At 40.7% G+C, this 13,634-nt stretch overlaps 1 protein-coding gene across 4 annotated transcripts in view; it reads right to left on the bottom strand.

The window, feature by feature from the left end:
• Window positions 1–371: 371 nt before the first annotated feature.
• NUSAP1 (nucleolar and spindle associated protein 1) overlaps window positions 372–13,634 on the bottom strand; it is a 42,483-nt gene continuing 29,220 nt past the window's right edge. For all 4 annotated transcript variants that reach the window (XM_086710404.1, XM_086710405.1, XM_086710406.1 and 1 more), the window contains exons 7-11: window positions 12,287–12,462; window positions 8,283–8,440; window positions 5,106–5,222; window positions 2,464–2,572; window positions 372–1,316 (exon numbers count right to left, since the gene is read on the bottom strand). In XM_086710404.1, the coding sequence (XP_086566530.1) occupies window positions 1,223–1,316; window positions 2,464–2,572; window positions 5,106–5,222; window positions 8,283–8,440; window positions 12,287–12,462 (654 nt within the window). In that variant the 3' untranslated portion in view covers window positions 372–1,222. The remainder of the gene's footprint in view (window positions 1,317–2,463; window positions 2,573–5,105; window positions 5,223–8,282; window positions 8,441–12,286; window positions 12,463–13,634) is intronic.

Genomic DNA, 13,634 nt, shown 5'->3' with positions numbered 1-13,634 from the left:
CTGCATTTTCTCTACTTTTTGGCTACAATGAATAATACTGGTGTAAATAGTGCATACAAGTTCTTGTCTGGACATGTGATTCTGCTTCTCCTGGGTATATATATAAACCTAGGAAAATTGCTGGCTCATATGGTAGACACATATTTAACATCATACCAGTCTGTTTTCCAATGATCTCTACCTTACTAGCAGTATCTGAATATATTCAGCACCCAGGAATATATCAGTGTTCTCTGGGCTCACATATCTAACGGTAAGTATAACAGAATTGGTATGTGCTGTGAAAAAATACAGAAGGAAGACATGATCATTTCTTAGGGTGGTAAGAGGTGGTCAGGAAAGAATGCACAAGGAGTACAAGTAGACACCTGTTAACATCTTAGCTGGTCAACTCAATCTTGGAAGCCAATTTATTTACAAACAATCCATCTACCACCATGAGAAAACTATGAAAATCTTAATTAGTACAAAGCTCAGAAGCTCCACTTAGGTTCAACAAGCATGGCTATGGTGCTAAGCAAGTCGTCTTTTTCCATAAAGTGAGTAAAAGGTCAGTTTCACAGAGCATAATGATCCTTGAAGCAGCAATCCTCAGATTTCAGTATGGCCCTGTATGTTTTTAAATAAGCAAGGCTAGAATGAGCAATAGTTTTTAAGAGTACGTTGAGTGACAGATGCCAATTATGTTGATCTGAACTAATGTGCATAGGTAACCAGATACTTCACATAGGTAGAATATTAATGCCATAACAAACCCAAACGGCCCCCAGTTTGATCAAGACTACTAGATTCTCTAGAGGAGCAAGAAGTGAACTTTCTCAACTTACCCTATTCATAACTTTTTATTGGTGCAATTTCTACTAAAGCTTGTGGTAGAACTACCTACCATCAGGGTAAATGCTGTTGCCTAGAACAGGATTACAATTAATATTAGAATCAGCACACGGAACTTGACATGAAAAATCTAGGTCAAGAATCTATAGGATGAGTCTCAGTTCAAAAGTGAATTGTACAGAGACTTAAGTAAAAACCACGTCAAAGAATATGTGAGCCTTAAAGTTAATAACGTCTTCGGAGATGTAGCATGTTAAGAATGCACCGACACTACATAAATAGTGAACAAAGAACAGAAAAAGGTTTTTTGACTAAAGCGGGGAAGACAGTAGAAAAATATTTACAGAAAGTGTTCACAATAAGGTAATATTTACAAGACATCAAAAAATTAATCTTCAGCCATAATGAGGCCTCTTCGAGCTCCCAAAACCTTTGCTTTCTTCTCCTTTCGTTTTTGCTCATGTTGCTTCCGTTGTTCTTCCCTAAAGAGGGACAGGTACACATTAGGCTCTAGTGAAGCTCAAGAATCCACCTGTTGTCACACTCCTGTCCAAGCTTACACTGACCTCCTGCACACTTGCACAGAACACACTCTCATCGGACACTGTCCTCTATCTAGTGGCTTGTCTGATAGAAGCCATATCTGTAAGTCATTTGTGTTAAAGGGCTACAAACTGGTATTTTTCCTTTTATGTTAATGCGGCACCCTACAATTAAGCATGAAACTGGGACAGAAGGCACCTTGGTGCCTTAATTTGTTTTAAATGAGAAATCTCTACTTTTGGAAGTTAGAGGTCAGGCTCAAAATCATATAGTGTGGTGAAAAATACTTGAACTAGAACCATAGTCTACTGAATTAAGCCACTGTACTTTTCTGTAAGGAACTGGGGATTCAGACAGGGGGAGTCAGGATTAATGATTTTTTTTTTTTTTAAGTTTTATTAAAGTAATCTGTACACCCAATGTGGGGCTTGAACTCACAACCTGGACATCAAGAGTTGCATGCTCTTCTGACTGAGCCAGCCAGGTGTTCCTATGTTAACAATCTTAACAGCAAAGTTAGTAAAGGTCTTGGTGGCAGCTGGCTATAGGCAACTCAGATGATGGGCAACCCTGAATCAGTAGAGTTTTATTTGGGGAAATGACTCCACCAGCACCTGCCGCAGCCCACTGCAAGCTCTGGCTTTAACTTGGTTTTCAAGCAGAAGGAAGCCGCTTACGATCATCCTGGGATCTCCCCTAGTGTAGCCTAGTAACCCAGGTTTCCCTGGGAGTGAAGAATTACATCTATCTGTATACTTAGGTGCTCTGGGCACTTGGATTAGGGGCTGGAGGGTTGTCCAGGTGTCCTGTTGGGGCCAATAGGTCATGTGAGAGAACAGTGTCCCCTTCTGTATCACCTACAGAGCTTTGTAAACAGTGCAGTTACTTGGGCCCCACCTCCCACTTACTAAATTAGAAACCATGGTGGTGGGGCTTAGGCACCCATACTGTTAGGCAGTTCTGTATGTGATTCTACTCCTACTCTTCCTAAATACCACTATTATCAAAACTTTCCCTCAGAGGCTTTCTTTTTATCTATAGTCTTCCAACATTAAAAACTATAGACCTGCATAATTATGTACTCACCTAGTCTGGAGAGGAGGTTGTTTGTAAGTTTTCTTGTGGAAGCTAACTCTGTTTACATGCTCCTTCAGAGAATTCTTTTCTTTAGATTGTCCCCATGGTTTCAGTTTTCCTAGTTTAGGAAAGACAAAGAGGAAGATTCTTGTATTTATAGTCCCAATTTTATTCTCTATCTGGGACTACTCCTTTTCAGTATTTACACTTTGTTTTTATAGATATTTGCCAGCATAGTTCTATTAGCTTTAATTTCATATTCCACAGATCCAATTTGCATTTTTTTCTCCTAAAAATAAAAGTATGTCCTACTTTTTAATCCTTGGAAAGTCACAGATAGTCCTCATACTACAAAAAAAAAAAAATCTTAATACTAAATCCAATTACATAGCACATTAAAAAAAGCCATCACAGGGGCGCCTGGGTGGCGCAGTCGGTTAAGCGTCCGACTTCAGCCAGGTCACCATCTCGCGGTCCGTGAGTTCGAGCCCCGCATCAGGCTCTGGGCTGATGGCTCAGAGCCTGGAGCCTGCTTCCGATTCTGTGTCTCCCTCTCTCTCTGCCCCTCCCCCGTTCATGCTCTGTCTCTCTCTGTCCCAAAAATAAATAAACGTTGGAAAAAAAATTAAAAAAAAAAAAAAAAAGCCATCACAACCAAGTAGTTTATCCCAAGGTTAAACATATTTAATATTATAAAGTATTTCATCTAGGAAATACAAATCAAAACCACACTGAGATACCACCTCATAATGGTCAGAGTGGCTAAAATTAACACATCAGGAGACTATAGATGCTGAAGAGGATGTGGAGAAACGGGAACCCTCTTGCACTGTTGGTGGGAATGCAAACTGGTGCAGCCACTGTGGCAAACAGTGTGGAGGTTCCTCAAAAAATTAAAAGTAGAACTACCCTATGACCCAGCAATAGCATTGCTAGGAATTTATCCAAGGGATACAGGAGTACTGAGGCATGGGGGCTCTTGTACCCCAATGTTTATAGCAGCACTTTCAACAATAGCCAAATTATGGAAAGAGCCTAAATGTCCATCAGCTGACGAATGGATAAAGAAGATGTGGTTTTTATATACAGTGGAATACTACTTGGCAATGAGAAAGAATGAAATCTGGCTATTTGCAGCAACATGGATGGAACTGGAGGGTATTACACTAAGTGAAAGAAGTCAGTCAGAGAAAGATACCTTATGTTTTCACTCATATGTGGATCCTGAGAAACTTAACAGAAGACCATGGGGGAAGGGAAGAGGAAAAAAAAAGTTACAGAGAGGGAGGGAAGCAAACCATAAGAGACTCTTGGATACTGAGAACAAACTGAGGGCTGATGGGAGTTGGGGGAGAAGGGAAAGTGGGTGATGGGCACTGAGGAGGCCACTTGTTGGGATGAGCACTGGGTGTTGTATGGAAACCAATTTGACAATAAATTTTAAATAATCCTTGTTCTTTCGGGCTTACTTTTCAGTGGTAGAGGTGGATTATAGTCAGGTAACATGTATCAGGTGAAAGTAACATGCTATGAAGAAACAGAAAACAGCAGTGTGTGAGGCAGGGAAGGGAGGAAAGCCCTCTGAGTTGGGGACAGTTGAGTGAATGCTGCATTAAAACAAGGGAGGGAGCTGTGCAAAGGGGTGTGGGACTAGTATTCTAGGTGGACCAGAGGGATAACAAGTTCAAAGACCTGGAGGTGGGAATGAGCTCAGTCTGTTTGAGGGGGTGAAACACCAGTGTTATCGGCACAACGTCAAGGGAGGAGGTGATGAAATCAACTTGGGGGAGAGATGAGAACTCTTAGGAGGTTCTGAGCAAATCAGTGACGTGCTCTGATCTGTTTTTCAGGTTGGAGTGGGGCCTAGAGGCTATTCCAAAAGTCTAGGAGAGATGATGATGACCTGGATGAAAGGGAGTTGCAGTGGAGGGTGAAAATAGTTGGGGTCAAAGATCTATATCAAAGGTAGAGCTCAAAGGACCAGCTGATGCACTAGGTATGGGGTCTAAGAGAGCAAGGAGCCAGAGGACTCCTAGGTTTCTCCCTGACAACTCAGTGAATAGAGGTGCCAGGGCCACATATGGGAAAAAGAGGGGAGGGCTGCGGGGTGAGAGGAAAGTAGTTGTTTTGCTTTTGGACTACAAATGACTTACCTCTAAATAAGATTTGTTTACTAATTTAAAGATAAACACTATTGGACATGATTTGTGGGAAGTCTTCATGTTTAAAGTAATTTTAGAATCACTGCAAGATACAGATACTTTAACATATGCCCAATTTATATGGGCATTTATTTGGCCAATAAAGGTCCCAGGTTGTTGGACTGGCAGATTCCAGCCTGGAATCACTTGAAAGTTGTAAAAAAAAACATTCATTTACCCAAAGGCCAATTTCCAAGTTTCTTGATTTTGCCTGAAATTTTCTTTGCCTTAACACTGATTAGAAGTTATGTCTTTGGATTAACAAAAATGTAGGTGAATCAATTATTTAGTATTTGCTTAGTGGACAGTCTTTTAATCATGGGTCATGTGGGCCCAAGGGGAAGGAATTCTAGGGGGTCAAGTGTGAGAATCTTTCACATCCTCAGATCTGCAGAACTATTTAATCTTAAGTCTATTGCATGTCTTCTATCTCAGAACATTCCCACATACCTTTGTGTGGCTCGTAGTTGAGGGGACGAGACAGACTTGCTTTGAGATCAAATATTGGTTTCTTGTTGGAGACTGGAGTCTGTGCTGCTTCAGTTGTCAACTTGAATGGGGTAACAACTACAAAACCAAAGAACAACCCCCCAGGGCTTAATTAGAAAAAAGATCTATAAAGTTCTTTATTGAAGTACCACTTCTCAATATTAGGAATATCATCTATAGATCATCAGTTTGGTTAAAAAGGAAAAGGGGGAAAAAAGAATAACCAAGGAAAGCTAACCACTGAGATTTGCTTGTGACCAGCTCCCCAAATAGTCTCAATATTATGGTATTTCCTAGGGTCAGCTGGGTGTTGAAAATCCTGTTTAAAGAAGTGGGTAAATTTTCAACCTGTGTCCCTGATATTATTTATCCTTTAAAAATATTATACATTAGGGGTGCCTGGGTGGCTCAGTCGATTGAGCGTCCGACTTCGGTCGTGAGCTCGAGGTCTGTGAGTTTGAGCCCTGTGTCGGGCTCTGTGCTGATAGCTCAGAGCCTGGAGCCTGCTTTGGATTCTGTGTCTCGCTCTCTCTCTCTGCCCCTCCCCTGCTCATGCTCTGTCTCTGTCTCAAAAATAAAACATGAAAAAAAAAATTAAAAATATTATACATTAGTAGTAACATTTTCTTTCACACAAATAGATATAAAGCCTGCAAGGAACCTTATCACATATAGATGAAAAGATCCGTGGCTCGGGTTGTTATTTAATAAAACTTATTAAAAGAAGTGAATTCTTTAAAAAAAAATTTTTTTTCTTTAACATTTATTTTTGAGATAGACAGAACGTGAGTGGGGGAGGGGCAGAGAGAGAGGGAGACACCGAATCCGAAGCAGGCTCCAGGCTCTGAGCTGTCAGCACAGAGCTGGACGCGGGGCTTGAACTCAGGAACTCTGAGATCATGACCTGAGTCAAAGTCAGACGCTCAACTGACTGAGCCACCCAGGCGCCTCAAAAATGTGAATTCTTGTACCATAAAGTTAATACACAAAGATGGTAGGACTCAGCCCAATTTGTACTAGAGTTGGGCACATTTTATAATTCTTTTCCATCACAGGCTGCACTTGGCTATTGTCCTATGTTAGCACTTGCGTGTATACATGAATAAGCCACCAGTGTCTAGGACCACTCAGTGAAATCCAAAAATCACAAAACCCCTGTGCTTAAGAGATCTCATTGTGTCACTATCAGGTGCCAGTGGTGGTGGGAAACACTGGGGCTGCCCACAATGCTGACGAGAGTTTAAATGGGTACAATTCAACCTGTACAGTGGCCATCTGCAACCCTGCTAACCAGCAGTCCATCCTAGGTCTACAGAAGCTCTTATATGTGTATGGGAGACACGGTTAATAAGAATGGTCCTAACGCTATACATAATAACAAAAGTTGGAAATATCCACATGTCCATGAGGAGTAAAACAGATACATTGAAATACATCCGTACCAGTGACGATGAATAAACTTTAGCTCATTTATCAATACGGATGGTTCTTGAACATTATGCTGAGTGAAAGAAGCAAATCACAGGGAAAAGAAATCATACAATTTTATTTCCTTTACATAAAACTCCTATCTGTTAGGGAAAAACTATCCCATCCTAACTGGGCACACCCCTGAATTACCATGAGGAGAAAGTTCTGAATATAGTAAACATTTAGTTTCTGCCTCATGTCCTTATCTGTGACCATTTCTGAGTCCTTTCTCATTACGAGGTAAGGGCTGCTACTCTGTGACCCCAGCTCTCTGTAAAATAACACAGTCGTATCTTAGCCAAGTCCACTCCATTTTTAGTACTGCCCTCTGCCCAGTCCCCTTTCTCCCATACTGTAAGATTTAGAATGTTATATGGACTGGTGCCTAGATGGCTCAGTCAGTTGAGCATCTGACTTCGGCTCAGGTCATGATTTTGTGGTTCGTGAGCTCGAGCCCCACATCCGGCTTGCTGCTGGCAGCACAAAACTTGCTTTGGATCCTCTGTCCCCCTTTCTCTGCCCCTCCCCCTATTGTGTGCTACCAAAAATAAACATTTAACAACAACAACAAAATATAATGTTATATGGAATGTCTACTTGCTGTAAATTAAAGGTTAGAATGGGAATTAGCTCATTTAAGGAGGAATCATAAACTTACTGTTCCCACCATTTTGGACCCTTTTATTTTAAATTTTTTTTTTTTTTTTTCAACGTTTATTTATTTTTGGGACAGAGAGAGACAGAGCATGAACGGGGGAGGGGCAGAGAGAGAGGGAGACACAGAATCGGAAACAAGCTCCAGGCTCTGAGCCATCAGCCCAGAGCCCGACGCGGGGCTCGAACCCACGGACCGCGAGATCGTGACCTGGCTGAAGTCGGACGCTCAACCGACTGCGCCACCCAGGCGCCCCTTGGACCCTTTTAAAATATAGTCGTCAGTCTCATTATTCTATCTTTAAGGTATGACGAAATTCTCAACAGTCTCCACAATGATTATTATCGACACTGTACTCTCCTTTGGTCTGAAGCTCCAGCTGGATTGCTCTAGTCTTGGGCAAGCTGGCAACCCTTTCTATGTGATCAAGACTCTCCTGACACATTCAGTAGGACTCTCCGGAGAATCTTGACATACTTAATTCTAATACAAGCCTCAATCTGCTGGTGGGACTTTTTTAAACTTCATACCACTATTGCAGTATTCTTTTGAAAACCAACTGGTCAATGTAGGTACTAATTAAGTAGACTTTGTGTAGAAGAGTATCCATATGGCTTATTCTGGCTTACACAATCTACTGGTCCATAGTGCGGCATTTATTCCATGAACTCTGGAATCCTATTTCAGAGTCCCAGAGGACCAAAAGAGGCTGTAATGCATACTCTGATCCTCCTTCTCATCCCTGAGTTCGAGAAGGAGCTGAATGCTCTTCAGGGAGGGTTACCATCTTAGGACTCCTCCCAGACAGGATGGAGTCCTCAGGCAGTAATCACTTTTTTTGTTTGTTTATGTGTCTGGCATTTTCCTCACCAATATAAAATGAAGAATATGCTATGGTCAAATTTTTGCTTTTGATTTTATGGATATGGAGTAGCTTTAAGTAAACAGATATAATACTTAATTTCAGGAAGTTACATGCTTAAAGATGAACCAGAGTTTTTGTTCTGTTTTACCAGAAGCAGAATTCCCCTTTGTGGTCTTCAGCTTGCATGTCTGAAGCACAGCCTGGCCTTTTGGGGTACTCCCAGACATAGTCACATGCGGAGACTTCCTGGCTGGAGTCTTGGTCAGTGACCGTTTATGCTCATTATCTTTGGTAGCAGCTGAAAACCTAAACAGGACAGTGGGGTACAAGACATTAGTGCTTATGTCAAGAGTAACTTGTATCAAACACACACCTGTCACCAAGTAGCAAAAGGACTCAATAAATATTTATGTGAATGAACCTCTTTTGCAGAGTAAACATTTTAAAACACTGATACTAAAGCAAATCATTTATCAACTTTTCTGGTAAAATATGGTTTTGTATTCTCTGCTCTCCTTGCCTTGACCAATACAGGACAAGGCAAAGCTCAAAGGAGCTGCCGGGGAGTTCAAGTTACAGTTTAGGAAGTACTTTCTCCTCCTGATGATGTCAAGTCAGAGGGAACAGGAGACTGCTATGCCAAATAAGTAACGGGAACAGATCTTACATCTTCCTAGAAGAATGCCATTTATTTGAAATGTACATAAGCCCATTGTCTACTCTTGGCAAATTGCCATAAAGACATTTCACTGTTTCTATGATGCAGTTTTTCTACATTTTAATGTCTGAACTTGGGATGTGTTTAATAATTTGTAACACATCATAGCTGGCAGTGATTTTTTCTTTTTTTTAACGTTTGAGAGGAAGAGAGCACAAGATGGGGAGAGGAAGAGAGAGAGGGTGATAGAGAATATCAAGCAAGCTCCGCACCATCAGCACCGAGACCATTGTGGGGCTTGAACTCACAACCGTGAGATCACAACCTGAGCTAAGAACAAGAGTTGGACACTCAACCAACTGAGCCACCCAGGTGCCCTGGCAGTGATTTTTTTTAGTGGTCCCTATGATAATGGTGAATCTCTGGTTGATGGGGTCCTTAGATTCAGTGAAATTCAGAAAGGACAGATATTAATATACATGGTGGTGATGGTAGAATTAACAGATGAGAACTTCTGGACTTCTACTAAAGATGTAGCGGTAATCCTGAATCAACCCTCAAAATTATTACAAAACATTTTACAACACAGTTAAGAAAACTTAATGTTAGGAGAAGTGCCGTGAAATCCAGGCTGCTCTGTATACTGCAGTGTAGCAACAATTTACCCCTGACCATGGTGTCCTTAAGTAGTATTAAATACAATCCAAACTGCCAACTATAGCTACCTCATATTCCAAGCTAACTCAATAAATAGAATTCTAAATATCAGGGCATTTTTAAACTCTAAAAACTACGCCAGGGGTGCCTGGGTGGCTCAGTCAGTTAAGCGTCCGACTTCGGCTTGGGTCATGATCTCACTGTTCATGGGTTCAAGCCCCGCGTCGGGCTCTGTGCTGACAGCTCAGAGCCTAGAACCTGCTTTGGATTCTGTGTCTCCCTCTCTCTCTGTTCCCCCCCTGCTCTCACTCTGTCTCTCTCTCTCAAAAATAAATATTTTTAAAAAATTAAAAACTATGTCAAATAATTGCATGTGTTGGGGGAAGTGTTACCAGGCACCACCTCTATTAGATGCTGCAAATGCCCTTGAAAAAGGAGAGAACCAGGGATACGTGGCTGACTCAGTTGGTAGAGCGTGCAACTCTCAATCTCAGGGTGTGGGTTTGAGGTCCACATTGGGTGCGGAGATTAAGAATTAAAAAAAAAAAAAAAAAAAAAGAAAAACAACAACCTAGGAATAAATTTAACCAAAGAGGTGAAATATCTATACAATGAAAACTATAGAAAGCTTATGAAAGAAACTGAAGAAGACACAAAAAAACGGAAAAAGATTCAATGCTCCTGGGTAAGACGAACAAATATTGTTAAAATGTCAATACTACCCAAAGCAATCTACATATTCAATGCAATACCTATCAAAATGACACCAGCATTCTTCACAGAGCTAGAACAAACAACCCTAAAAATTTGTATCGAACCAGGTAAGACCCCAAATAGCCAAAGCAATCTTGAAAAAGAAAACCGAAGCTGGAGGCATCATAATCCCGCACCTAAGATGTACTACAAAACTGTAATCATTAAGACAGTATGGTACTGGCACAAAAACAGACATTCAGATCAATGGAATAGAATAGAGAACCCAGAAATGGACCCACAAATGTATGGCCAACTATCTTTGTCAAAGCAGGAAAGAATATCCAATGGAATAAAGAGAGTACCTTCAGCAAGTGGTGCTGGAAAAACTGGACAGCAACTAGCAGAAAAATGAACCTGGACCACTTTCCTATACTATATGCAAAAATAAACTCAAAATGGATGAAAGACCTAAATGCAAGGCAGGAAGCCATCAAAATCCTCGAGGAGAAAGCAGGCAAAAAACTCTTTGACCTTGGCCACAGCAACTTCTTACTCAACACGCCTCCAGAGGCAAGAGAAACAAGAGCAAAAATGAACTATTGGTACCTCATCAAAATAAAAAGCTTCTGCACCACGAAGGAAACAATCAGCAAAACTAAAAGGCAACCGATGGAATGGGAGAAGATATTTGCAAACGACATACCAGGTAAAGGGTTATTATCCAAAATCCATAAAGAACTTGTCAAACTCAACACCCAAAAACCAAATTATCCAGTGAAGAAACAGGCAAAAGACATGAATAGACACTTCTCCACAGAAGACATCCAGATGGCCAACCGACACATGAAAAAATGCTCAACATCACTCATCATCAGGGAAACACAACTCAAAACCACAACGAGATACCACCTCAAACCTGTCAGAATGACTAACATTAACAACTCAGGCAACAACAGATGTTGGCGAGGATGAGAAGAGGATCTCTTTTGCACTGCTGGTGGGAATGCAAACTGGTGCAGCCACTCTGGAAAACAGTATGGAGGTTCCTCAAAAAATTAAAAATACAACTACCCTATGATCCAGCAATTGCAGTACTAGTTATTTACCCAAGGGATACAGATATGCTGTTTTGAAGGGGCATAAGCACCCCGATGTTTATAGCAGCACTACTGACAGTAGCCAAAATATGGAAAGAGCCCAAATGTCCATTGATGGATGGATAAAGAAGACGTGGTATATATATACATATATATGTATATAATGGAGTATTACTAGGCAACCAAAGAGAATGAAATCTTGCCATTTCCAACTATGTGGATGGAACTAGAGGGTAGTATGCTAAGCGAAATTAAAGAAAGACAAATATCATATGACTTCACTCATATGAGGACTTTAAGACATAGAACAGATGAACACAGGGGAAGGGAAGCAAAAATAATATAAAAACAGGGAGGGCGACAAACATAAGAGACTCTTAAATATGGAGAACAAACTGAGGGTTGCTGGAGGGGTTGTGGGAGGGGGGATGGGCTAAATGGGGAAGGGGCGTTAAGAAATCTACTCCTGAAATCATTGTTGCACCATGTGCTAACTAACTTGGATGTAAATTAAAGAAAAAAAAAAGTTTCAGTATTAAAGAAAAGGGGCCTGAACATCTTCATCTCTGTGATGCTTATACTTGATGGCTATCTTGCTATCAGGAAAGGCACAAGAAACAAGAGGGATCAATGAGGCATGATGGCCATGACACTAGTACCCAATGGGTTATAATATTTCTACTTTAGGACAAGTCAATTTAGTTCACTGCATTGAGAGATTTTCTGTAGGAATTTAGCTTCAACTTTACTTTTAAGTCAATGGAAAAATTTTATGTATCTTTGCAGGCATGCATTAAACTAATAAAATGAATATCCATATATATTTTCTATCTTATGAACCAAATATGAGCTTAGAGAAATTTGATAAAATAAGAAAACAGAACACAAATTTAAAGAAAGATTAGAACTGATAAAAACCATCTGTTGATCTTTCTGTTCTGATCCTCTTTGCCTTCTTTCTCACCAACATTGAAACACATTTGATGTCATCTACCTGAAATGTACAGGAAGCAGTAAAGCTTTGAGATCTCGTCCTCTGCTTACCTGACGTTCATTTTAGTTGCTGACAGAACAGGACGCTTGGTGGACCCCTTCCCGCACAAGGTGCTGCGGCCTGCGGCCCCCTGCGAGCGTTGCTGGCTGGTGGGAGTACAAGCCACAGGGAGTCTTCCCCTGAGAGGAACTGGGGTCGCCACTTTTCCCTTAGTGACAGGAGGCTTCTGAAGAAAGACACCCACAACCTTGTTCAAGTTTGGCTTCTTAGAGGATACTGTCTCCAGAGCACCCCCATTCATCCCCTTGTTCTATCCCAATTTTAACCCCACTTGTTATCTTTCCTTCTCACCACCTCATCCTATTCCTACCTGCCAGGTGGGCAGTGCCTTGCAACTTGCCTTAGTATGGTAAATGAGTTAGGAGTAACTTCTGGTTGTGCTGAGTCATGTGTGACAGAAAGCCTTTCCAAGCTGCCATGAACCCAGGTATTTTCTGACTAGAAGATGTGGCTAAACAATCCCCTGTGTCCAGAAAGGAGGATAAGTAGCTTCCCTTGGACATATGGTATCTTTGAGAAGGTGATACGCAGTTTATTAAATATAAACTTGAAGAACCACCTATTACATAATTAGCATGAGTAATCTACAAGTAACTCCACCCCTACCCCAATTATCCTCCAGTGGTTTCTTAAAAAGTTCTTTAAAGAACAAACAAAGAAACAAAAAAACTAAAACCAAATGAGGGAAGAGGGAAATGCTCCCTTTGAAATGACTGGGAAGAGTCCTCCTACCTTATCTTTTTTTGATACTGTCAAGGCACAAAGAATAACAATGTCTTCCTATCACTAGTTTAAACTCTGTTGCAAGCAGAAGAAATGCAACTTTGTTAAGGACAACAGTGGTGGGACTACTGAAATTTTAAGATAGAAAAATACTGATTATATATCCTAGGAAATAAAGCAGTAAGAGAATTATGTTAACTTCTCATCTCAACATACAAGCAGAAGAGATTCTTAAGTGAGACAAAGTTAAAACCAAAATATTTACTAAGTACACATCTGTACCATAAGCCAAGAGCCCAGTTTAGACGTAACAAGCATGCTCTTCTATTTAACCACACTTTTTATGTCTATCTTTCCCCGAAGATTCCCAGTTTCCATGCTGTGTCTCCTCACAGTTCACCTGGTGTCAGGACCATCAACTCTACACCTTTGTTTGAGCAACTTAAATTGTAGAAATGATCCTACTAGCCCTTATCAATCCTTCTGACTTTTTCTTCAGGTAGAATATTATACCATTGATTGTAGTAGTACTTTGGTAACAATGCATGTAATCAATTCCTCCCTTTCTTTTACCAATAAAAATCCTCTTCAGTCTTAACAAAGCAAAGAGCTCAA

Source organism: Puma concolor, chromosome B3 (assembly GCF_028749965.1).
Source record: "Puma concolor isolate L17-30 chromosome B3, mPumCon1.1.hap2, whole genome shotgun sequence".
In the NCBI taxonomy this organism is placed as follows: domain Eukaryota; kingdom Metazoa; phylum Chordata; class Mammalia; order Carnivora; family Felidae; genus Puma; species Puma concolor.
Note: the sequence above shows the minus strand (reverse complement) of the source record. Positions and strands in the feature narration are given on the sequence as shown.